A 27,330-nucleotide genomic window follows, 5' to 3' on the forward strand; every position below is an offset into this window, starting at 1 on the left:
AGCACAGAGTGAGAAAGCGCTATATAAACCAACATTATTATCATTATTATTAACAAGACACTGGTGGGGTAACCATTTGTTTAAAATGAGCAATATTAAAAAAAGTACATGAATGTGTAGTATTAAAATCAATCAGTCTGATCAAATGAAATATATTCTTAATTATCACAATGCAATAATCTATCTAAGCAATTTTATAGTACATTAATTTTTATAATACATCTAGTAGTACATACATGTATCTGTGTAAACTTGGCTAATAACAACATACATATCAATAATATTGTGTCATAATCTGCGTACGCAGGATATGTAGAATATAGTGTTCTTTAAACAAAGCATTCTTCTTGTACATCTTTGATATGCATTGTAATTAAGTATAAAATTAAGATTAACGTTGTGTACATGTTTATTTTTTTGAAGTGCTCACATCATTATCACCATGCATATCATCATGCACATGCACATGCACATCATCATCATCATCATCATCGTTGTCTTCATCATGTACAAGTTTTCTGTTTTTATCAAGGCAATGTTGAACCTTATATCTTCTGCAGGTTTACATTACTGTACTTGGCATACAGCTGCTCTTACCACTTTGATCAGATTGATCCCGATGGCAAATTGCATTCTTTGCATTTACAGACATTTTAAGTTTCTCAAAGTTTTCAATTTCATGATCACCTTTAATATCATCTTCATAAGGGGAACTGCTATCAGAATCACCTTCTTTAGAACTACTCCTATTCAAACATTTATCATATGCTACCAGTCCCCTCTCATAGCCTTTGCCATGAACTGGTTCTGGTGTAGCCCCTCCTGAGGCAGACATTATTTGCTCATCTTTCACGACTATGGGTATGTCTGATGAAGCTTGTGGCATTGCATCTTTGTAACTAGCTGATACTTCTACTACATTTGGTGATGAGGAGTTTTGTGGAGTTGTGTATTTGATGGCCTCATTAACAAACCACTGCTCAATATCATGCAATTCATTAAGTTTTGCAAGATACTCTGGTGTATTCCCCTCACTATCTTCAGTATTTGGATCAGCCCCTAACTCTTCAACTAGTGTTTTAACAGAAATAAGCTTTCCTGACAAAACTGCTGAGTGTACTGGTGTTTGTTGTCGATCATCCTCTGCTGAGACTGAGGCCCCTCCCTCCCTGACTAGTACTTTTATGGCTTCAATGTGAGCATTTCTTGCTGCTAAATGGAGTGGTGTTACTTGTTTTATCTTATCTAAATCTCCTTCCTCATATTCCTTCTTAATAGACTGAAACACTCCTGGTTCGGGATTAGAACCCCATCCAGATTTCAACACTTTTCCAAAGTCAGCCACATCAAGGGGAGTTTTACTCTTCCACGAATTTAAGAAGAGAGGTCGTTTGCTGACATCTACACGGACATAGTGCCAAACGTCTTTACAATTTTGTTTCCCTTTCACAAGACACACAGAATTACTGCAATCTAATACACAGTTGGCATTTGCTATCTCCTCTACTCCGTGGTGTCTGGAAGCATGGTTCAGTAGAACTTTGATGATGTCAACATGACCAGACTCTGCAGCGTAATGTATTGCCTGCCAGTGCTTCCCATCCCTGGTTTGGATGTCTGCATTATTTTGTAGCAGAACTTTGAGATTTTCTACTCTGCGAGATATTACAGCTACATGTACAGGTGTGTACCCTTTAGCATTTGGAGCATTGATGCAGGCCCCCTTATCCAAGAGTAATTGGACCAATTGGGACCCCTTATTTAGCTTCACTCCAATATGTAGTACAGTATTGAGTTTTTGATCCTGATGGTGTATTAATTCCCTAACCTCTGACCTTGATAGCAGGTACGCAACCACCTCTACATGGTTATACATCACAGCTTTCTGTAAGACTGTGACTGCATCTGACATCTCACGTCTGACATCAGCTCCTTTCTGAATCAACAATTTGACATTACCTAAAGATCCAACTCCACACGCTACATGTAGTGGTGTCAGATCACAGTGTGCTAGCACATCAACATTTCCCATATTTTGCACTAACTCCCTAAGCTTCTCTACACCCCCTTGTCTAGCAACTTTGTGTAACTCACTAAAACTTTCTTCAATTTGTATTGCTACCCTTAGCTTCTCACTAAATGACTTCCTGGAAATATCGATCGCTTTCATATTAAAGAACTCACTCTTTTTACAATCAACAATGCTGCAGATTAATAATGAAATGTCATGATAGTTTTGTACATGACTGATAAAGGATGACACATTGTAAATAGCAGCTTGATGAAGGAATGTCAGACCTTCTGCTGAGACAGCATTAATGTTAACACATGGCAGCAGTTCAAGGATGGTGTCTTCGTCTTGGTTCTGGATTGCATCAAATAATTCTCTTTCAACTTGACCAATGTCATACATGCCTGGAAAAAATGGAATATCATTACCCTAAAATTCAAATATTACATTAAGCAATTTATCTGAAAAATTACTGATTGGTAACGTCAGTTGTATGGGTTAGACAATGGCATTATTTTTGACATTTTCTATTCAGCCTTGGCAGTCTAAACACTAAATCACATATGGGGTGGGGGTGGGGGGTGTTGCCTGTGGATGCTTATTATCATATGTTATTGACATGGTAATCATAAATACCTGATGATTGCATAAATTCTTTGCCCTTCTCTTGCTCTCTCAAAGCATCCTTAACTCTGGAAACATCAAAATAGGCACTGCCAAGATTGTAATGAGCTGTTCAGGAAAACAATGAAGAAAGAGAAATTTTAGTTGTTTTTTTTATAATACTTTAAAATGAATATTGCAGAATTATATTATATCATATTATATTATATTATATTATATTAAATTATATTATATTATATTACATTACATTATATACCAATGATTACTTGTACTGGTTTGTGTGCATACTAGTGGTATTTTCACTGTAGTGAATTACTGAAAACTCTATTGCCCATCTGTATGCAAATGATATGCAAATGAGGGTGATAATTCATTGTACACAAAAGCAAGTGATCACACAGTGTCATTTTTATGGGAATTTGCTGTTTTGGATAAACATATGTAATGATAATGTAATGATAACAGAGTCCCATTCTGCATGAGTTCCAGTGTGGGCACTGCACTCATGCTTGCAGTGTTTTCTGCTGCACTTTCACTTGCTACAATAGTATGGCTGCAGAGAACACTGCAAGCTTGAGTGCAAATACCTTGAGTACGCCACACAAATTATACTCAAACATCATGGGGTTCTGTCATATTACGTGACATTCTATTATATTACATTACATTACATCACATAACATATTATAATATTATATTGCATTATATTACATTACATTATAGTATTTTATATTACCACATTATAGAAAAACTTACAAACAGAACACACTTTTTACATTCAGGTAAGTACTGTTGCCTTTCACATGATTGTTTATCTTTTAACAAGTAACATCTGTCTAACCTTTTGAAAGTTCCTTGTGGTGTTCTCTCTCTGGTTTCAAAGTCAGGAGAACCTCAGCAATGTGTAAGGCAGTCTCAAAGATAGGTACTGCAGCCTGGGGTTGCTTTGCCATCATACGTAAGTAGTAGCCTACATCATTGAGCAGTGATGTGGGATCTTCTATCTCCACTTTAGCTTCCTCAATAAATGATTTGGTAAGATGGGTGTGCAGGATTGAAGTGTGAACTATGACCTCCTGTTGAGTAAATGCCAATGGTGATGTCATCCCTACCATGTCTGATATGGTAGGGAAGTTAGCTCTCAATACTTGTATGGCATCATTAACAGCTGTGATTCTTCTCATCATCTTTCTTTCCAGCTTCTGTCTTATGATATCCTGTATGATCCGTGGGACTGTAAATGAGGTGGTACCATAAGACTTCATGGCAAGATGATGTTCACAGAGAATGGTTACCAAGTGCGACACTTTCATCTCAACTGGTCTGTAATCTTGGTGGCTACTGTCAATGTGAGGATGTTCTATCATGGCTGTCTTGAGATGACTAGACTTCAACTGCTGGCTTGTACTGATGAGAAGAGATTTTGAGATAGTTGGCGACAGGTAAGACATTAGTTGCAACAATTCCATTGCTGCAGGTCCATCTGTTCTACTCTCTAGTTGATCTGAGATAAGCTTCCATGCACTTGTGAAATGATGTTGTGATGGGATTTGGAAACATAAACTGGTCTCATCATCTTCCTTGTCAGGATCAAAGACATCACTGTCAGTTTGAAGGTCACTCCCAAAACACATCAGTTTTTCATCAACGTTACCCAGAAACTGGTTATAATCCTTTAATTGACACAGCTGCAGTGTGATTGGTTGGGACCAGAAATGCTGATACAGATTCTTGTTTTCTTCCTTGGCTAGGTTTTTTCTCATAAAGGAACCAGCCATCATAATGGATAGTGGTTGGCCATGTAGATCATCTGAGAACTGTTTAAAAGCCAGGTAGTTTTGTCCATCCTCTTCTTCCATCCTTCTTAAAGTCAAGTACACTTCTTTAGGTGATATACCTTGAGTGCATATGAGCAACAACTTCATGGCTGCAGCGTTGCTGAGTGGATGGATGGGTAATTCTTCTGCCTCCACAGACACCATCTTTCTGAAATCCACCAGTCGTGTAGTGATAATGATGTGACCTTTACTGGGAAATACTGGAAAGTAGTGTTTGATGAGTTCTAAGTTGGTGACATCATCCAAGATAAGCAGCCAGCCTGGATGTGCTTCTAACCACTGTAGTATTTGACACTTTGTCTGGTCAGCTGTTACACACATGTTGTCATTATCAATGGTCACTTCAAGATCCAACTCTTGCAACTGAGTTGTAAACAAGTAAAAAAGGCAATATGAGATTATTGAATGGGAATATTATATTCCATAATACCACTAAATAAATAGAAGTTGACTTACTATTGTACTAAATCCATGGTCTAATGCAGTCATTGTGATGGGCATACTGGATACCTACCTCAATTTTACCCATACCACTAAATGAATAGAAGTTGACTTACTATTGTACTAAATCCATGGTCCAATGCATGTCATTGTGATGGGCATACTGGATACCTACCTCAATTTTACCCATACCACTAAATAATTAGAAGTTGACTTACTATTGTACTAAATCCATGGTCTAATGCAGTCATTGTGATGGGCATACTGGATACCTACCTCAATTTTACCCATACCACTAAATGAATAGAAGTTGACTTACTATTGTACTAAATCCATGGTCCAATGCATGACATTGTGATGGGCATACTGGATACCTACCTCAGTTTTACCCATTCATACCACTAAATAATTAGAAGTTGACTTACCATTGTACTAAATCCATGGTCCAATGCAGTCATTGTGGCAGCATTTATCCAGTACAGTCCTGATGGATAGTCTCTGTGATATCTGTAGGCATACTGGATAGCTACCTCAGTTTTACCAATACCACCAACACCAGTAAGGATCTGAAATGCAGGTACATAGATCACAAAAATGGTTTGCTATACAATACAGTTGAATTGGTTATCTCAGCCAGGTACTTTTTGTATTGATGATTTTTTAATGAAAAATTAAATTTTCCTTACTTATTTAATTTGTTTATGTATATTCAGATCTAGGAAATACCTCAATCAAGAGGCAAATAGTACAAATTTCTTATAATTCAATTACAAGTTGTTCACTGTATTATGCCACTTTGCCATATACCAGTAGTATTCCAGATCTTACAAAATTCTAAAGTTCAGTTCTGCTCAAATAGTTCTAAGCAAATTGCATTGTACATCCAGCTGGTTTTCTTGCTGTTTTCTGCTGTCAACATTACGTGCTACTCCGTAAGTATAAACAGGCCCTGACAAACTTTGCAAGACAATTATTAGTAGGACAGACAAATATGTGTGTAAATTTTGAAAATCCAGCTCTCATCTCCCTCCCCTCCTCATCTCCTCCTCCTCCCTTTCTGTCCATTCCCATGTCATCTGTCTCTGTTTGTTTGTTTGTCTGTCTGTCTGTCTGTCTTCTCTGCAACATTGTGTATATATTTACTTACTTGTATCAAGGTTTCTTTTGATACGTCTTCGATAATATCTTGTTTACATGCTTTGTATGTAACATGTATCTTTTCAAGAATGCTATCACGACCAACAACATTTTTGACAGGTTGAGGAGAATGTCCTGAAATTATCAAACCATACACTTTACCATATTGAACATAATAATTTTGTGTGTGTGTGTGTGTGTGTGTGTTAAATAGCTTGGATGCCTACAGACTAATGTGGTTTACATACATTTTCCCTGTTTTTGAATGAAGTATTAAGTTACAGAAGTTGGTTGTAATGATAATATGCGAATGAATTTCCAAGTAACAGTATATTATTAAAAACGAATATTTTATTAAGCTGTAAAATAATCTTGACATGAGACTCTTCAACTCACAGTTATTAGTGTTGATCATTTCTGGTTCAAAAGTACTTTTACATATTTTTTTTAAAGAATTTGAATTGCAAATGAATGTTTATTTTTATTTCTCTGTTCCTATTGGTACTGTTCTTGGTTTCCAAGTATCAATAATGATTTCTTTTTGACGCATACATACATTTAAGTTAACATGATTCTAATTTCTATTCAGAGAAAATTGAAAAAATAAGTTCCCTAATAATGCACGCATAAAGAGAAACAAGTTTGAACATAATTTCATGGCCCTTGAATAACATCTATAGAGGGGCTTAAATTGATCTACCTGTAACTATGACGATGGGCTCAGGCATTGATGAAGTCACACAATTAGTAGATGAATCACTCAAATCAGCTGATCCTGCATCCCCTGCATCTGTATATGTACTCCCAAAAGAGCCTAAAAACAAATTTCAACATATCATATCTTCGCTCACAGTTTGCATAATACTATGAAGAAAGCTTCCAATGAAGGCATATATATTTTATGTGTATAAACCATAGATTTTGGTGGCGACATCTATAAGAATACCATTATCAGTAAATTATTGTATGCAAAAGAACATTGCTTCATAGGAAATATACCGACAGTTGCGTATCCTGTCCCCTCCAAGGTCTATATGGTTTAACAACTTGAGACAAGTTGGGTAATATATCCGGCAGTATTATAATTAGCTTTTTAAAGTTAAGTTATTTTTTGAGATATATTTTTGGGATTGTACTATGAATTTCAGAAAGAGTAAAGTTTAAATAAACTAAATTTATTTGATCTCTATCTGAATATTGTTACACTGACTTGATGATGCTCAGTTAACAGGGTGAAAGCTAGAACTTTTGGAAACCCCATGAGTTTCCACAGACCATCTAGTTTTTATTTTTGCTTTTTGAATATTACAATTTTAACTGAATTAATGCAAGAATAGTTGCTTTTTATTTCACACTGTCTAGTTTGAAATTAACCATTGTGACCTAAGTATTCCACATTGCATTTTGGACTTTTAGGATAATCAAGTACATTTAAAATTATAGAACGTAACTGCGCAAGTTTACATGAATAAAACAATAATATTACTTTTGGAAAACTTATTATTACAAAGGACATAGTTCATAGATTATGTATCCAGGGGATTGATAAAATATTCTTGTCATTTAGTAGTTAGGTTTATTGTACACTCACATGTGTATAGCTCTGGTTCAATTTCAAACCACTGTTAAATAGACTCACTTTACATTAGGATGGAATTGAAATTTAGGTCTAACTAACAATTTTCTGGCAGATCAAGCTACAAACAAAAGTTGGTCCTCAAGAAATGGATAATTGTATGTAGTAGCTTCACTGATAAAGATAACATTTATGGGGGTGGGGACAGGGGTGGGGGTGGGGTAACCGGTGGAAGTGAGTTGCAGGCCTTTAATTCATTCATTCAGTCATTCATTCGTATTATGTACATGTATGTATAAAACAACTGAATTTTAACATTATTTTTTCTTATCAATTTGAGATTTAGGTTGATTGAGAAAGAAGAGTTGCTTGTAATATATAGCAACATTTTTTTTCGATGTACAAATACTACCGGTACTTACCACTCTCTTTGATTACAGATGAGCTATCATGAAGAATACTGACTTGCAAAGAGTCTGTATTACCAATGACAGGTCCAGCTATTTCTTTGATGATCTGGAGGATTTCTCCAGTCTTATGTCTGTGTAACAGCTTCTGGATTTCCCCTATGCTATCTATCTCTAGATCAAGGATGATGCACCCCCAGCGCACACCCTTCATTGGACACTGCAGTCTTTTGCCAATACCGCTGATGTTAGCTTTCATGTAGTCGAAGAGGGCCAGGAGCTTTCCCTCATCAATTTCCATATCTATTTCCAGACTCACTATTTCAAATTGAAGGAAAGAATTTCACTATATTGTAATTGACATGGTTTTGAAAGATTTCATAGTAGATTGCCTTAACATCATACATGTAGAAATATGGGGAAGAATATCAATGATTGTGATTAACATGACTTAATTCCTTTCATATGATTTGTCAGACAAACTTCATCATACATTGCCTCATTACTGCAGAGACTGCTATCAGTAAACATGCATGGAAATGTATAATGAAGTACAAAATATTTTTGAGAATTTAAAGTTTTTGTCATTGAATTTTGGAGATAGTGTAAAAATTAACAGACACTTCTGACTTATAATGTAAAGATAAGAATAGAATTTACCTGTAGTACATCGTGTGGGATAACTTTGACTTTGATCGAGAAGGATTTGTAAAGAATCTTGATCTGCATTGAAAGAAAGCATAGAACTTTTTAACAAACTGTGATGGTTGTAACTTGAATATAATTACAGTAAGAGTTAAATTGGTGTAGTACATGTATAATGTATATAAATTAGGGTTATATCTGAGGGCCAAATCTGATTTCTGTAATGAACCAGCACTTTAGATGCAGCTTTTCAATAAGAATGTATCGACCAAACCTTAGATAGTGAATGAGATTTTGCTTATATACAATTGTACTTATGGCCTGAAACTCCTTATTTGATTAAAATTAATGAATTGTAAGAACCAGCAATCATCCCTTTGTGGCCAGGTATGCTCAGGAAAACTTGTACACGAAACTGGTTAAATTATTTTATTATTAAAAAGTGAATAGCAGTGACATAGCATTACTATCTTAAGTCATACAGTTAATAGTATATGAAACTCACCTGTGACGTCTACCAGCTGTGGTGTAGATTTTGCAACACATAAAGCTCCGTCTGTTAATAATGCACTACTGTCTACAACTTCAGTAGAAGTACTATCACCATCACTTTCCTCACACTCTGCAAATGAAAAGTACAGTTTTATATAGTCACATAGGATTACAAGAAATATCTACAAACACTGCACAAGACTTTTCACTGGGAAAGATATACAAGGAGAAACTGTTAATTGGTACATCTAGGGTTGACCTATGACCTACGGTTTGTTTGAACTATATAGATGCAAATTTATTATAATTTGAAAATCTCAACTATTCTTTTCATCCAACATTATTTGTTCTGGATAAATGATTTTTATCAAACACACTTTAATCATACTTACTTTCCAACTCTTGAATGACATCAAGAAAATCTTGTTGGATAGCAACCACATCAAGGGTAGTTTTCTTTACATCATCATCAGCCTCTCTCAGCACTTCTGTTGTCATAAGCAACTGTCTGAGGCCCGCAGCTACATGACCGTTTCTCAAATTGCTGTATAGAATTTTGGCATCTTTAACAGACTTTGGATAGCAGTGCATGATAATGCAGCCATGGGCAAGATTGATGCGGAAACAGCATAGGATAGTCAGGAGGTCCTCCCATGTTCTACTGCGAGATGTCTGATGACTCTCTAACCTTTCAAGGAGATCTTTTATCAAAGACTTGCAACCATGGAGAATTATTCTTACTGAAAGAAATATGACATTTTGATTGAAATTAAATGTTTGATTTAATTTCAAAAAAGTTCATATAAGTATAATATGTAAGCAATGGAGATTGCTACAAAACCACTACACAATTTTGATTTGTATACAGTCACATTTTTACTTCAGTGTTCTTGTCAAAGATTGTAACAGATAGAATCTAAAAGGGGTTCCCTGGACATTTCACTGGGTTAATTCCCCACTATAAGTGAAGTGAGAAGATCTATATGGGGGTACCAGGCAACCCCTCCCCTAACTTAATTGTTATCAGTAATTGCCATTGTACCTATGTACATACTTATAAGTACTTACTACCATTGGCTGATTATGTAGTTGATATGTTGTGCATCATTTCAGCTCCCGAAAATTGAAATGAGCTGTCTTTAGTGTAAAAAGATCATAGTACACTACTTTCTATTTTGCTAATTAATACTTGACTACACTTGAGCATGCACCAAAGGGACAGGTACACACTTATATATATATATATATATATATATATATATATATATATATATATATATATATATATATATATATATATATATATATATATATATATATATATATATATATATATCTTCTTTATTACCTACTTATTAAATTTATATTTGTAGACAAAATAAATAATACATTTTTTTGAGGTAGGTAAAAGGAGGCCAGAAAATAGCTACTTGCTAATCAAGTCTGTCTCCTTAGACACTGTAAATAACATTTATAATAAATACATGACAAAATATAAAGAGGGCAGTGAAAACAAAACTAAATATCTCTGAAAATATGTACATTATACATCAACATGGGTTGCAGTATATCATATCAGGTGAAGAAAATCTTTTAGTGAGTTACGAAAAACATTCCTTGATGATTTGGACCTAACTTACACATGCTTACAAAAAGGTATGTTATACATTGATAAAAATGCCCTTGCCTGCACCACCACCACCACCACTACCACCAACCAATGAAGTGGATGGCCAGCACTTGGTATACATAAACCAACCCAATTCAATAATGGACTGCACTGATCAATACTTAGCATTGTCAGTGTCAATTGAAACTCCTAAACTTATATACTGTTGAAATTGTCCTACCTGCATTACCAGCCCTTGAGTGTGGATCTAATTTCCATTCTGTGTAGTTTTCAGTTGACAGAGAGTCCTGATAATCAGCTGAGTGGAAGAAAAGTGATAAATATTAGATAATCATTAATATTTGGTCTAGATATGAAATGTAAAATGATATAAAATGATAATAATTAAAGATTAAGAGTATTAACTTGGATGCATATGCATGACCATTACAAGTTTTATTTTATCTGGTATGTAAAGGAATTCTTTGTTTGCCAATCTCATTTTTCCAAAAATATTGCACAAAAGTTTAATAAATTAATCACTGAAGTAATCTGAAATTGTGATATAATTTTTTATTATTACATATGTACCAGAGATTACATATACTTACATATACTATACTATATACTAGTGGTATTTTCACTGCAGTGCAATACAGAAATCATGGTTGTATACCTACATGCAAATGATTTGCAAATTTGCAATCGTTTGCTATAGACATGAAATTGTGTGATTGTCCTGTATGAGTTTTATAATTTTTAATTTGCCATTTCAGATAAACATGTAATAATAACAGCACTCCATCCCATCCAGTGTGGGTAGTTAGAGGTATTTGCATGAGTGCTTGCAGTGGTCTCTGTACCCGTACTTTCACGAGCGTAGCAATTAATAAGTGAAAGTGCAGCAGATAACACTGCAAGCATGAGTGCAAATACCCAGAGTATGCCACACTTGCACATATAAGTATTCATTTTTACATTTACAAGTATATCACTTGAAGCTTAAATTTATCAGGACATCTGTCAGGGTAGCTCGTTTGATTGCAGCATGACTTTGAAATATCATTGATAGTGACTGCATACAAGATTTGACTAATCAGTCAGTGTAAACAAAATCATTTCTCATAAATACATTGTAAAATACATAAAGTGTATGACTAAAATACATACCCGGTAAATTGTATTGTGCACATCTGCATTCAAAAATTCAAATTTTTGTCATTGGTAAACTACTTTTTCAGAAAGAAGCAGATGGGAATAAGTGCTGCAATGGCTGTTAGAAGTCCTAGACAACTGAAGGCCATTTTACTTTGATATTATTTAGCTAAATTTGTGAAAGACATAATCCTCACAATATATGCTAGGTTGCAATCAAATGAACACGATGTAGAACGTACTGTGGGTTAAACTTTAAAATATCCTTACTGAGGTGAAAGTGACCTCCAGGGGGAACCATGATGACATTTTCAGCAGCTGCTCCGTTGTTAGTATCCCCTGAACGGTCATATCTTCTACAACTATCAGTACTTCGACAGTCTTGCTCATCATCATCTTCATCACCTAATTGCTCAGCTTCAACAGAAAATATAATACAGGAACCTGCAAAGAAATTTCCAGCTTGGTTACAAAATCTGATAGAGAAATGTTAATTGCCCTGATTAATGAATGTATTGTTATATAGTCTGATTCAAATTGCTTGTTTATGATTTATTATATTGATATGGGTCTTTCTAAAATTTCTCTTCCATTTTTGAAAATGAAAATCAACACTCCAAGTTTGATCTACTTGTTAATAAATACTTTGAATTAATTAATTCTAACTTGAGCAAAATTCTGCATCTCATCAATATCGTTTTGAGTTTCCTTTGTGCTGCAAACTGTCATAACTATTATGAGCAATCAAAATAAAATGTGATGCAGTGAAAGCGGCTATAGATGTCTTTATTTAACTCTATTTACATCGTGTTGTGTCGTTGTTTTGTTCCAGTTGACTGCTGCCTTCCAAAAAAGAAGCTTACTGCTTCGTTTAAGAATAATCTCAAAAGTGCACGATTTGAACGAGAATTTCTATTACACCGGGTCAGATGTGGGAAGGTGATGATCAACCGCAACAAAACAAATGACACAACACGATGGAAATAGAGGTAAATAAAGACATCTATCCGCTTTCACCACATCAGATTCTAATCAGATTGAGCTATGAGATGTTTATTTGTTGAGATGTACAATGACTGAAAATCAAATGATACTCTGTGTTTTGAACACTATATAGACACATCGTCTAATACTGCTGACATTCATATGCATGGCAATTATACAATAAAGGAATTACAAATAAAAAGAAACCCTTTTTTGTGAGTACAGTGAGGATATAATGTATATATAATTGATTAACTTAGCAAATTTAGCCTTGAAGTCTAGATGCTTCCCTGGATGTTACTCTCAACTGACTTATGAATCATAAATACTTATACCTTAGAAAACTTGAAGACACTTCAAAAAAAAAACTGCTACAATGGGATTCATCAGCTAAACTTATGTTTGATAAACCCCAATGGTTTGTGTATGCTACATGTATGCTACCTTGCTTCACTAACACTAAATAACAACATTGTGAATCTGGGTGTACTTATAAAGTGCTGCACCCATTTCTGGCTTTTCATGGGTTCAGATTCAATACACCCAATTACAAATTGTACATGTAGCCAAATTTCTTATACATTGATCACTTATATAGTTTATCAAATATAGGACAAAATATTCCAGCTTGAAATACTTTTATAAATAAATATAACTTGATTTAGTAAATATTTACCCCTAGGCACTGGTGGTTCATGATGTTCCCCTTCTTGGCATATTGCCTGTTGATGTTGTGAGCATACCCCAAGAGGTGGGTTATCTTCTATACGAACAACTTGGTCATTCAATCTCGGTTCTCTCTGTTGCAATAGCTCATTCCTCAATATTCTGAATTCTCTCTTGAGTTCTTGGTTTTCAGTGATAATTTGCTGTAACTGTTGGTTGTTTTCTTCTTGTTGATTTCTGACTTCTCTTATCGGTTGGGAAATTTGATGCTGGAATTGCGCCGATACTTGTTTATTTTTCTCTTCTAGAGCTTTCAAAGTTTGTTCCCTCTCACTTTTGCAAACAGCTTTTATCTGATCAGCAACGTGTTCCTGTACCTCGCGAAACTTTCCTCCTACTTCCGCATACATCATGCTTATTGTTTCAAGTGCAGCTCTATGTGACTGTCCCTGCACATTTACATCATGCATCAGCTGGGACAGCAATGTTTGCATGCTCTCTAAGGCTTCGGTCAACTGTTTTGGGTTGGTATCAGTGTCACTTATGTGAGCGGACATTTTTCCATCAAATGCATCCATCCTTCTGTTGATTTCATCAAGTATTTCTTTCTTTATCTTCAATTGCTCTGTCAATTGTTTGTCTTGCATATCCTGCATTGCTTGCGTAATATCAGTTGTTATTTTCTCCTGAAATTTCAGTAGCAATGCTGGAGTATTTTCTTGATTAGCTTTTATCTTAAGACTTTCTGTCTGCCACTCGCTTTTGAGGATTTTAATTTCTTCACCCAAGTCATCTAACTTCTTCAGTACTTCTGTGAACTTGGCTTCATTCTTATTGGAATTGTAAACACACTTTTCTGTCAATTTCATTGCTAATTTATCAGCTTTTGCATCGTGTCTTTTAGATTCTTCTGCTATGTGAATTAGCAGCTTGTCAAATTCATCAATTTTGTTAACCAATGGGCGCATTATCTCGATGTGAACGTTTTCTGGGGTACTGTCTTCTAATTCATCTCTCGGTGGATTCAAATTGGTTTCTGTGAACCTTTTTTTCCAATCTTGTTGCGATGATCTCTTGTCCAATGGCCAAGATGGCACTTTCTTTCTCAAAGATCCATTCCTCTCTGCATGCAATGAAAAGATATGCAAAAGAATATACTAACGGTTTATTTCAGTTTTCAAACAGAGTACTAATTTGTGTGTTTATTGAATTCTACTACAAGTGCAATTTTCATATAGGTTGTTCTCAAAGTCTATTAATACTACCATCTGTTGATAATTTTAGGGGCATAGCTAGTATTTATGGTCTTATGGTTAATATTGATTTCATATCAAACATAATGTATGCTATTCCAATAAGGCCAAATATAAATGTTTGGTTCCAGTAACCCGACCCAACCTAGTTTTTCACTGCCGACCCTTAACTTTTTTTTTTTTAGGTAATTTGAAAAAAAAAATATTGAAAAATTGAAACATTTTGCAAAGCCATGGGAGAAGAAGTGGGATTTGATGACATTATCGTCTTGTGATCAAAACAACATGGCAGAATACAGTGTAGCACACAATATCATCATATGTGAACATATTGATGAGAAATCTCTGTTGACCTCTACATACAATTGTAACAACCTGAACCAGACCAAAAAAAAAAATAAAAAAAATAATAATAATAATATAATAATGATAATAAAATAAAAAATATCCCACCTACCCACCCTGTTTTGAAATCAGGCGTTAGTGGAACCTCACAATTTATTTTTGTTGGCTTAACTAAAAAAAATGTCATGTTGAATCATGTTTAACATCTGGTAAAATTGAAAAGCTTGTATATGTGATATATTTAGGACATCATGACATAATTTTGACGTAATTTTTGGGGTACTCAAAAAACACCTGCAAATTCTTGGTTTCACTGCCTCTTCATGCATATCTATAACTATAGCTTTGTCGATCTCACTATCAACTACAAGAAATGTGTACATAAACACCTGTAATGTGGATGTTTACAGCTTCATGTTTTTGTGCTCATTTAGTGTAGGCGCATACAGATCAGTACAAATTGTATCGTTTTGGATCCAGCATTAAATTTTCTTTATTTACATATTCGTAGGTTTATGGTTGTTGGTATTTATCTATAAACTCTACACTACAGCCCATATGCTTGAATTATCCATATTTGTACTGTTATTGATAAAACCTTAATTTTGGATCGTAAGGATTGAACTTTACAAAATTTAATCCCAAATGAAAGCATTTCGCTGCTCAAACCACTCTCCAAACAAAAAACAATATGTCTGAAAGTGGCCATTTGGATGAGAATTCCATTTTTCATTTATAATACAATTTTATCATGGCTTCCTACTCAAAAAATCAATGTGAAACAACATATGCCAAGTCTGTGTTTGTAACTCAATAGCATACAAAAGATCACTTAATGTGTAAAATCGTTATTATTGTACAAATACAATAACAAATGTTTTACACATTTTTTATGTTTCTGCAATGTATTGAGTTTCAAACATTGTTGTTTCACATTGATTTTTCAAGTAGGGGAAGTCATGGTAAAATTGTTTTATAAATTAAAAATCCAAAATAAATACCCATAGCAATTCTTATCCATATTGGCAAACTTTAAGTACAGCATGGAAAGGCTATAAATAAAGATCAAGGCACCCAAAACAGAGAAGGTAATCATTGGAATTTTTGTATGGGATCATATTCCATTATCCCATAAATATACATTGTTTAGCCTCAAAGACACTAGTTTTACCAACTACCGGTACTTTATCACAAAAACAGAATAATGCTGGTTCTAGACTGTTCACATATGGCCACAGTTCATATGACTGGGGGTTATTTGAGCTAGTACTTGAAATTGATTGGCAGCTTGAAGATGGAATTTCTCCATCTCAAACTGCCAATCAAGAAGTGAAAGCTACTTATTTGTGTACATGCTGGTCAGAAGCACACTCACATCCATTTGCTAGTCTATTGATCTTTAATTAATATAGTGACAAACCAGATTTACCTCTTTGAAAGTTTCCTGTTAGTTGTGGGCTGGTAGAGTATTGCATCACAGTACTGACCACTTCAGTATTGATTGTCTGTGGTAGATTTCCATTTTCATGTCCAAGGTTTGTGTTCACTTCACCTTCAAGCTGAAGGTCTAATTCACTTGGCTGTTTTTCTAAATTCAAACCAAAAGCATTTTTTGCCTATAAAAAAATCAAGGAGAACACAAAGTCAGACATTAATGCACACTATTTGGTTCTTCTTAGAAATGATTGAACACTGTGAATAACAGAATATTACTTTGGTTGGAGACCACTATTGTAAGTTGATTGATCAACGTACTTGTAAGGTTTAAATTTCAAAAATTTAATATAATTACTTTCAATTGGTACATTAGAATCAGCACAATTTTCATTGCACCAGCGGGGCTTCTAGGAATGGCATATACAATTTATTTCCATATTTTGTCACCATGTCAAGTGTGAATAATAGTTAGCATTAATAAAGAATTTTTCTGCCAATAAATCTACAATTCCCAATACATATTTCGTAATCTTCATGCAGTCATGGGCTTAGTATTCTGAGGCCATATTATACCACGCTCCACATTGGACAATTTACACAAATGTTGCAGTTTCAGAGTTTGGTTTTTCAGCTTGTTGGTCTAAAATGGCATATATTTCAAGTGAAAGAGTCTAGAATGGGATCTACTAAAGTACTATACTCAGTGGAAAATGTAACTGCCTGAATGTAATTTTTATGAAAAAATTCCACAGCTTGACAAGGCAAGTATGTCTTGGGACAAGTGAACTGCAATGACTACCCATGATGCATTCTGTTATTGATTGCATGTGTACACATAAAATTGGGTGAGGGGTTTGTATATGTTTCATTTTGAGTTTAACAAAAGCAGTGGCAGGTATATCAGGGTATCAAGTTAAATGTTGTGGAAGTGGTATATTCATGGTCTATATTAATACCTCCTTGAAATTAAGCATTTTGTGTACCTTTGGTTTGAATGCCATAACTCTAGGCATCATGAAGTAAGATCTTACAATTGTTTGCAATTTTCATTGACTGGATTTATGGATTCAAAATTACATGTAAAAAATTATTGTATATTGTGCATATATATACAATAAAAAGACTTTCTAGACTAAGTCTGTTTTGTTTATACTTCCTAAGTGTTAGCCTGGTCTACAGATAATAAATGTTATTTGCCTATAGAATCATATACTATGATAAAATGCATCAGAAGACCTAGTTTATATTAGTAAAGGATTTATATACAATGGGGTACATGAGCATTGAGTTGTATATCATACAAACACCATGGCTACATTTGTGGTGATAACTTGATGATATATCTGCATTCTATGATATGATCTCTCCTTTTCACAGATATATGCACAATCATGCACATTCACACTCAAACAAACTTCATGGTCACATTGATCTGCTGTCAGGGACAATGTGGTATTCATGCTCCAATATTGCATACCTGCACATGTCCCTCCACAGGTCCATGATCATTAGTATGCGTTGTGTCATAACCCAAAACACTTTTCCACTGTACAGGCAGACCTTCATATTTTCCAGACTCCGGATCAATTTCAGTATGTTGAAAGTGCTCAAAATTGGAAGGTTGAGATATCTCAGGTTTCTTTTTCTTCTTCTTAGTAAAAATTGACATGGTGCTGGTTCTCAAGTAGTCCTGCAAACTAATAAGAAAACAAGCAGTTTTGAATTATCAATTTACATGAAAGTAATAACTTCTAGGATACATTGTCAATGTAGTTCCCATGGATCCTTCTTTTTTGGGCAAAAAGTGGTTGCAATTTGCATGCAGCTTATAATCACAGTCCATATAGAATAGTGATAGAGGGACTGTGTTATGATTAAGCAGTGATGAGGAATACACCATATTCCAGTTGCTGAAGTTCCAGCCATTTCTCAGGTATAATCACCACAAGAAGGCTGAGTACCAGATTTGGCAAAAGCGAGGGCTAAAATTTGTGTCATATGGCCACTGGTTGCATGAAATAGTGAATGAAATATGTGTGATTCTTAAGCTAGAACACTTTGTGTTCATAAAAGAGTAGTGCAATAGTGGTTAGGAATGTTTCGATTATCATAGTGATAACTGTGTCTGCTGTGGTTACAATACTCTAAAACTCTAGCCCTCGTCACTTCCTGCCATGACATTCACAAGCCATTAACCGTCCAAGTGCAACAAACCCGCGGGCTTGCCTGATGAAAACGGGTGTCATAAAAGTTGTTTGCATCTCTAAAGCTGTTTGTAGTGTTACTTATAATAGCCTAATAAATTGATAACAACTGATATAAGACGGAGATAAGGTTTGCCTCAATTGACCCACTCCTTAGAAATGATCTTACGCTGTGAACTACACTGTTTACTTGTGTTATGTAAGAGCCCATCATCACATGTGTAAATATTGGTACTCTTTGATAACAAGTGGACTTGCTTCTTTAATGGCTTGTCCCAGTAATGCCAACAAATGGCTTGTGAATAGCACTCCTAGTGGCCAAACTAAGAAATCTTTTATCTTCCTATTGAATAATACAATACACATGGTCCATATGCATGTAGAATAATTTGATAGTTTATGAGTTTTGAAAATCACACAGAGAAATGAGTCGCTGAGTACATAAACATCACACAGACAAATATGAATAATTATTTAAATAATGTCACTGAAGGGTACAGGAGTTTTCAATATCACAATCTGAAGAATTGAATATGAAAATAATATGAAAATAAATACTACTAGGAAATCCTAACATACAGTAGGTTTCAAAACTATATCAATAAATTATTCTTATTTTAATGAACTCACATGAGAAATCTTTAAAAAGTTGCAAGTTTTAATTTTGTATTAATTGCCTTGGCATACTGCAAGAACTTTTGTGTTGTGAATTTACAATTGATAGGTTCTGTAAAGTGATGTGAATAATGTTTTGTCAACATATTGCTATATATATATAAATGAACTGATTCTAATTCTAATTCATTACTATAGTGGATGCATAATAAAAAAAAAACTAGATGTGTTTCATTCCATAAATTCATGCATAATTTACAAATGGTTAGTGAGACGACGTTGCTCCCCAAATAACAGTATAAGGAACTTAAAACAATAATTTTGATCAGTGGTCCAAAAGCAATTATTATAAAATTATCTACTTTTCAAGTAACAGAAATACATTCTCTGATTCAGTCAAATGTTGAAAAGTGACTCAAAGACTACATGTACATTACGTGTAAAATTGGTTTAGCATTTAATGGCTGCTATTTCAATATCAATTAAGTCACTGCCACGTAAGACACGGAATTGTGCTGCAAGTAATTATCCTTTACATTGTATACACATGTACATATTTACCAGGCTATTAAATTTGCACTCCAGCTCAAGTCCACTATAACACCTTGAGAATTTTAATATGTAAATAACTTACCTTACTTGTGGTCCTTACTTTGTGTTTGAATGTATGTCAGACTTTTACCAACCTGCCATGTCAGGACACTACTATAAAGATACTCCCTAACTTAGTGTATTTGAACACTGACCATGCATGCCCCTTTTCAATTTGAGCTATTAATGAGGTTTTTATGTGCTGTGTTGTGGAAAAGATAGATATTATTTTGTAGAATATATCACTGAACACTTTTTAGTCACTAACATATGCATGATACATATGAGGAAATGTCTAGACAATTTATACTAACCCAAGTGTTCTGATTTGGTATTTGGGGATTTCCCCTTAGGAATTGGCATTACTCATATACTCAAAGATGTCTATATGTGCTTTGATAATTTCGATAGCAATTATCTAGGAGGTAATTGTGTCTTTATGACACATACAATACTGTCTATTAATTATAAAGGAAAGTGATTCACACAATACATACATATGTACATACATGTACATACATACATACATACACATACATGTACATACATGCATACATACATACATACATACATACATACATACATACATGTACATACATACATTGTACATACATATATATATACATACATACATACATACATACATACATACACATACATGTACATACATGCATACATACATACATACATACATACATACATGTACATATATTAACATACATACATACATACATATATATATACATACATACATACATACATACATACATACATACATGATAGATACATACATAAATACATACATACATAGTATACATACATACATACATACATATACATACATACATACATGTACATACATACATATACATATACATACATAAATATCACATACACACATACATATTATGTATACATGCGTGTCACTGATGAGTACATTTGACAAAAAATACCGATAGTTTTCCAATTTCACTCATTTTTTGTTGCTATGGTAATCACAGATCGCCATCAATTGTATTCCAATTGAGCTTTTGCAAAGATTCATCGTAATCCACATTTTAACTATTTGATATAACAAAATTTATTCTAAATTAACTTAAAGCTAAATAAATTCTCATGACAACCATAAATCTCCATCAAAATAACAAAAGTTCTGTCATATTGCCTTATTGTCAGTCTGTCAACAAAGTTTTGCAAGTCAAGCAATAACTTTATAGTATATCTGTTGCTAGTAGTCTAACACAAGTAAACACAGAACAGTAAGCAAAGTCAAAAACTGCCAACAGTTGAAATGCTGACTTTGTTTGACTTTGTACATATATCTTCAAATACTAATTTTAGCTGTAGTGCATTTCTTACAATGTACGTACTTGGACTGGGCATAAATTTCATACATGGGATGGGGATGGTGTTTTTCAGTGAGTGAAAAAGATTGACCCTCCAAAACCTGGCAGGGGACTGTGACATGTCGACAAGTCTATCGACAAGTCAATTATGTGGCCTGAGTAGGACATATTGTCCTCTCTGTGGAATCAATGCTAGCCAGCTCTCTCTCTCTCTCTCTCTCTCTCTCTCTCTCTCTCTCTCTCTCTCTCTCTCTCTCTCTCTCTCTCTCTCTCTCTCTCTCTCTCTCTCTCTCTCTCTCTCTCTCTCTCTCTCTCTCTCTCTCTCTCTGTAAATACATGTATGGTGAAATGCAGTTTGCACAATGTCTTTAACACCCACTGTTGTACATATATTATCAAACATGTATATGCCATACACCTCAACATTGCTATGTACTCATAAATAGTTTGATCCATAGGGTCAACAAAATTTGGGAGAATTAGAAGTAACCAGCACGTTAAAAATTTCCACTGGAGTAAATGAGTGTAAAATTCTATTGATATGCATGCACATTAATTGCCTAATTCACATTTATTTTATGCTTTATGCTGTATACATAAATTAAGCGTTGACCATGAAAGCAAGTACACCAATCATTCAATTAATTACATTTTATCATAAATGTGAACAATCATTTATGATAGTTTGTAACCACACAAATAGTATCTTTATAAGGGCTCAATTAGAATTAATGGGGGGGGGGAGTTATGGTACTAGGGGCACAAACAAGATTGATGGTAAGGGGGGGGGGGGGCTGATTATTCTGATGATATAAAAGGGGGGGGGGGGGGCGACCATAAAATATTTTGCTGTGTGACCCTTTGAAAAAAAGTAGACCTCAGGAGCAGTGGTTTCAACATGTTTATTATAAAATTCTTGTGATGTTTCATCTATTATTTGAAAATGATCATAAGCACTCAACTTAACATGCACTGTTTGAAAATAAGCAACTATTACTGTTTTGTTGAACAGATAACATGCAACTTTACATTACTGGGACAAGCCATTAGCCAAGCAAGTGGACTTGTTATCAAAGAGTACCAATATTTACACATGTGATGATGGGCTCTTACATAACACAAGTAAACAGCTGTAAAAGTGTAGTTCACAGCGTAAGATCATTTCTAAGGAGTAAGTCAATTGAGGCAAACCTTATCTCTGTCTTATATCAGTTGTTATCAATTTATTAGGCTATTATAAGTAATGCTACAAACAGCTTTAGAGATGCAAACAACTTTTATGACACCCGTTTTCGCCAGGCAAGCCTGCGGGTTTGTTGCACTTGGACCGCTAATGGTTTGTGACTGTCATGATTGTAGCATATTATTAGGCAGGTAACAGTTTTTGCCCTGTGTCATACATTTCGAATTAACATTGCATGATTGTCAATGTTATTAAGAGCTCTGTTATACTCAGGTCGATAGCATGCTGAGTTAGTATAGCTATCATGTATGTCTGTGTTCAATGTACATGTGTGACACCACATTATCAAAAAATTTAGATAGAAAAGAAAATAATTGTCATTACATGGCCTAAAAATATAGGATAGGTAGGTCAAGATTTTTTTTAATTTCTAAAAAGCTTTTTAATTGTTGAAAAATATTGCTTCAACCCAAAAACAAACGAAATGTCGGTCTGAATACCCATTCTGTGATAATTTGATGAAATATGTACAGACATCACTGGGTAGAGAAAACAGACATGCATGAAGGTCAAGAAGACAAAGAATTCCTTATCTTTTTGTTTTTAAAAAAATGTTTAGGGTCGGAGGCTTAAACTAGGGTCGGTCGAATTATTTTGTCATATCAATAATGTAATACATGCATAGATCAGTTACACTGTTTCTCAAGGATAATATTTTCAAGAGTATGAAGTTCTCATCTATTAACTTATTGACATGAGAAATTTTGTGCACACAGTGTCATATAAAGGTGAAAAATTAGCTGCACTTCATATATAAACAAATTCTTCATTCATGCTGTGTGATTGCGCGACGTCCTATATATATAAACATTAGTCTTCAAATAAAAAAATGTACATTTTCTTCCATTTCAAATTTCTTAAATCAAGCAGTACATAATACCTGTACAGCTTTACAATAGGATAGAACATTCTGAAAATGCACTACAAAATCATTTACAAAACTGAGATATGTATTGGATCAATAGGGAACTTGCAATCCAGACTGAGCATGCTCAGACGCAATGGACTATGGGATTATCTGTGGTTATTGTAATACCTGAAGCTACCGATAAAATAAACCTCACACAATGGCCAGGGTGACTATGAATTGATCATTTGTGGTTACAAACAATTTAACATTATTGTTTACAATACTATTTGATTAGTATTTATTATCACCTTTCCCATGATGCAACATTCAACATGGCGGGTTTGCAAGTTCCCTATTGCAACTTATAATTGTACCTCTAGAATCATTTTCCTCAATGATCCTTGGTGAGGAAAGAGTTTACACCCATACCATGTGTGTCCGAATATGGAACATACATTTTATTACAGGAGCAATATGAAAATAACAGTTCAATTTGAGATATGGTTTTGAGCTAACTTCATATGTTCAATTTTACTAGTTAATTAAGCCAAGTCTAATACTGCATGTAAATAGGATGCAATATTGGGGGTTTGGGGTGCATCTGATTATGCCACTCAGGGAGCCTCGATGCTATCTGGAAGTTATCTCAAAACTGGTAAGTTTAGTTTATGATACCACATGGAATGCACCTGACATGACCCAAGATGGCAAAGATATTGTGGAACAGGTTATTTAACAACAAATTAATAGAATCTGTGTGTGCTTTCCTTATTTCATAATCAATAGTTTTTTCTACTTCAAAATTGTCTTCTTTACTTCAGGTTGGTTTTCGTCAATTGAAAAAGTTCTGTCATCAGGAAAGACCTGAATCTCATCATGAAAGGCAACTAAATGCACCGCTGGCAAGTATATGAAAAAAAAATCACTGTCAAAATTTGCAGTTTGTAGACTTACAAATGTATGTCACAGGTCGTGCACCATCCCAAGATGAGCACCTTTTTGACAACATAGGTTCACAAATCCATATTCCGGGCAAGAAAGATTAATATTCAATCATGTATAATAAAACTTAAAATAAAATTGCAGTGAAATTACAATAACATAGTTTAAGTTACTTTAAAGTGGCTATATGGATGAGAATTGGGTATTTATTTTATTTTGCACTTTTAATTGATGAAATATGTTTTCCTACTTCAAAAAAAACACTATAATACAACATATACTGAGTTGTAGTTTGTATGACATATATATCAAAATTACAAATAATAAACAAATGCGTAAAATGTTTGTCATTGTATGTACAATAAAAAATTATGAACTTTTTACACTTTTTTTTGCTTCTTGCAATTAATCTAGTTACAAAGACTTAGTCTATGCTGTTTCATATTGATTTTTTAAGTAGGAAAACAATACTTATAAGTTGTTTTAATAAATCCATAATTAAAAATCCAAAATAAATCTCATTGATATGGCTACTTTAAAGTATATGGATTTTGATTTCTTAGCCTAATTCAGCTGATTAATGCAACAAATGTGTGTAATATATGCTGATTAATAAATTGTTTTCAAATTTCTTGCCCTAACACAAATGTATCACTTGAATAAAAAACTGTCGACACTACAAATGACCACATCTCACCAGATTCCAGTTTCTATTATACATATAGTAGGTATGACCACCTAAAGTTCTCTAACATACCAGTGACTAAATACTGCATCTGCTATACCAATGTTATACGGGCCCATTTGTACGTGACATGCGAAACTCATTTAAAACTTACATTAACGGGTGACCCTAAAACGAATGACAACCTGAATGACGGAAAACGAATGACAGCATTTCTAGGTGGTAAACAGTGGAATGACACCCTTTTCTACATTCAGTTAGTTGAATGACACCCTCTACACTGTAGAACCACTGGAATGACAGCCGCCACTCTATAAAATAAGTGGAATGACAGCATTTTCAATGCTTTAGAACTGGAATGACAGCATTTCTAGGTGGTAAACAGTGGAATGACACCCTTTTCTACATTCAGTTAGTTGAATGACACCCTCTACACTGTAGAACCACTGGAATGACAGCCGCCACTCTATAAAATAAGTGGAATGACAGCATTTTCAATGCTTTAGAACTGGAATGACAGCATTTCTAGGTGGTAAACAGTGGAATGACACCCTTTTCTACATTCAGTTAGTTGAATGACACCCTCTGCACTGTAGAACCACTGGAATGACAGCAGCCACTCTATAAAATAAGTGGAATGACAGCACTTTCAACGCTTTAGAACTGGAATGACAGCATTTCTAGGTGGTAAACAGTGGAATGACACCCTTTTCTACATTCAGTTAGTTGAATGACACCCTCTGCACTGTAGAACCACTGGAATGACAGCCGCCACTCTATAAAATAAGTGGAATGACAGCATTTTCAATGCTTTAGAACTGGAATGACAGCATTTCTAGGTGGTAAACAGTGGAATGACACCCTTTTCTACATTCCGTTAGTTGAATGACACACTCTGCACTGTAGAACCACTGGAATGACAGCCGCCACTCTATAAAATAAGTGGAATGACAGCATTTTTAATGCTTTGGAACTGGAATGACAGCATTTCTAGGTGGTAAACAGTGGAATGACACCCTTTTCTACATTCAGTTAGTTGAATGACACCCTCTACACTGTAGAACCACTGGAATGACAGCCGCCACTCTATAAAATAAGTGGAATGACAGCATTTTCAATGCTTTAGAACTGGAATGACAGCATTTCTAGGTGGTAAACAGTGGAATGACACCCTTTTCTACATTCAGTTAGTTGAATGACACCCTCTGCACTGTAGAACCACTGGAATGACAGCAGCCACTCTATAAAATAAGTGGAATGACAGCACTTTCAACGCTTTAGAACTGGAATGACAGCATTTCTAGGTGGTAAACAGTGGAATGACACCCTTTTCTACATTCAGTTAGTTGAATGACACCCTCTGCACTGTAGAACCACTGGAATGACAGCCGCCACTCTATAAAATAAGTGGAATGACAGCATTTTCAATGCTTTAGAACTGGAATGACAGCATTTCTAGGTGGTAAACAGTGGAATGACACCCTTTTCTACATTCCGTTAGTTGAATGACACACTCTGCACTGTAGAACCACTGGAATGACAGCCGCCACTCTATAAAATAAGTGGAATGACAGCATTTTTAATGCTTTGGAACTGGAATGACAGCATTTCTAGGTGGTAAACAGTGGAATGACACCCTTTTCTACATTCAGTTAGTTGAATGACACCCTCTACACTGTAGAACCAGTGGAATGACAGCCGCCACTCTATAAAATAAGTGGAATGACAGCATTTTCAATGCTTTAGAACTGGAATGACAGCATTTCTAGGTGGTAAACAGTGGAATGACACCCTTTTCTACATTCAATTAGTTGAATGACACCCTCTACACTGTAGAACCACTGGAATGACAGCCGCCACTCTATAAAATAAGTGGAATGACAGCATTTTCAATGCTTTAGAACTGGAATGACAGCATTTCTAGGTGGTAAACAGTGGAATGACACCCTTTTCTACATTCAGTTAGTTGAATGACACCCTCTGCACTGTAGAACCACTGGAATGACAGCAGCCACTCTATAAAATAAGTGGAATGACAGCACTTTCAACGCTTTAGAACTGGAATGACAGCATTTCTAGGTGGTAAACAGTGGAATGACACCCTTTTCTACATTCAGTTAGTTGAATGACACCCTCTGCACTGTAGAACCACTGGAATGACAGCCGCCACTCTATAAAATAAGTGGAATGACAGCATTTTCAATGCTTTAGAACTGGAATGACAGCATTTCTAG

The 27,330-nt window shown here is 34.7% G+C and overlaps 1 protein-coding gene across 1 annotated transcript; it reads right to left on the bottom strand.

Annotated features, from left to right (window-relative positions):
• Positions 1–232: 232 nt before the first annotated feature.
• LOC144434204 (uncharacterized) lies at positions 233–18,289 on the bottom strand. The gene is made up of 15 exons (XM_078122658.1): positions 18,098–18,289; positions 16,613–16,799; positions 13,596–14,708; positions 12,206–12,379; positions 11,022–11,099; positions 9,564–9,911; positions 9,185–9,301; positions 8,695–8,757; positions 8,050–8,352; positions 6,752–6,865; positions 6,062–6,186; positions 5,340–5,480; positions 3,477–4,836; positions 2,648–2,743; positions 233–2,415 (listed from the first exon to the last, which is right to left on the bottom strand). The coding sequence occupies exons 1-15, from the start codon at positions 18,287–18,289 to the stop codon at positions 563–565; spliced, it is 6,264 nt and encodes a 2,087-aa protein (XP_077978784.1). The 3' UTR covers positions 233–562.
• Positions 18,290–27,330: the final 9,041 nt, after the last annotated feature.

This window comes from Glandiceps talaboti, chromosome 4, assembly GCF_964340395.1.
Source record: "Glandiceps talaboti chromosome 4, keGlaTala1.1, whole genome shotgun sequence".
NCBI classification, from domain to species: Eukaryota; Metazoa; Hemichordata; class Enteropneusta; family Spengelidae; genus Glandiceps; species Glandiceps talaboti.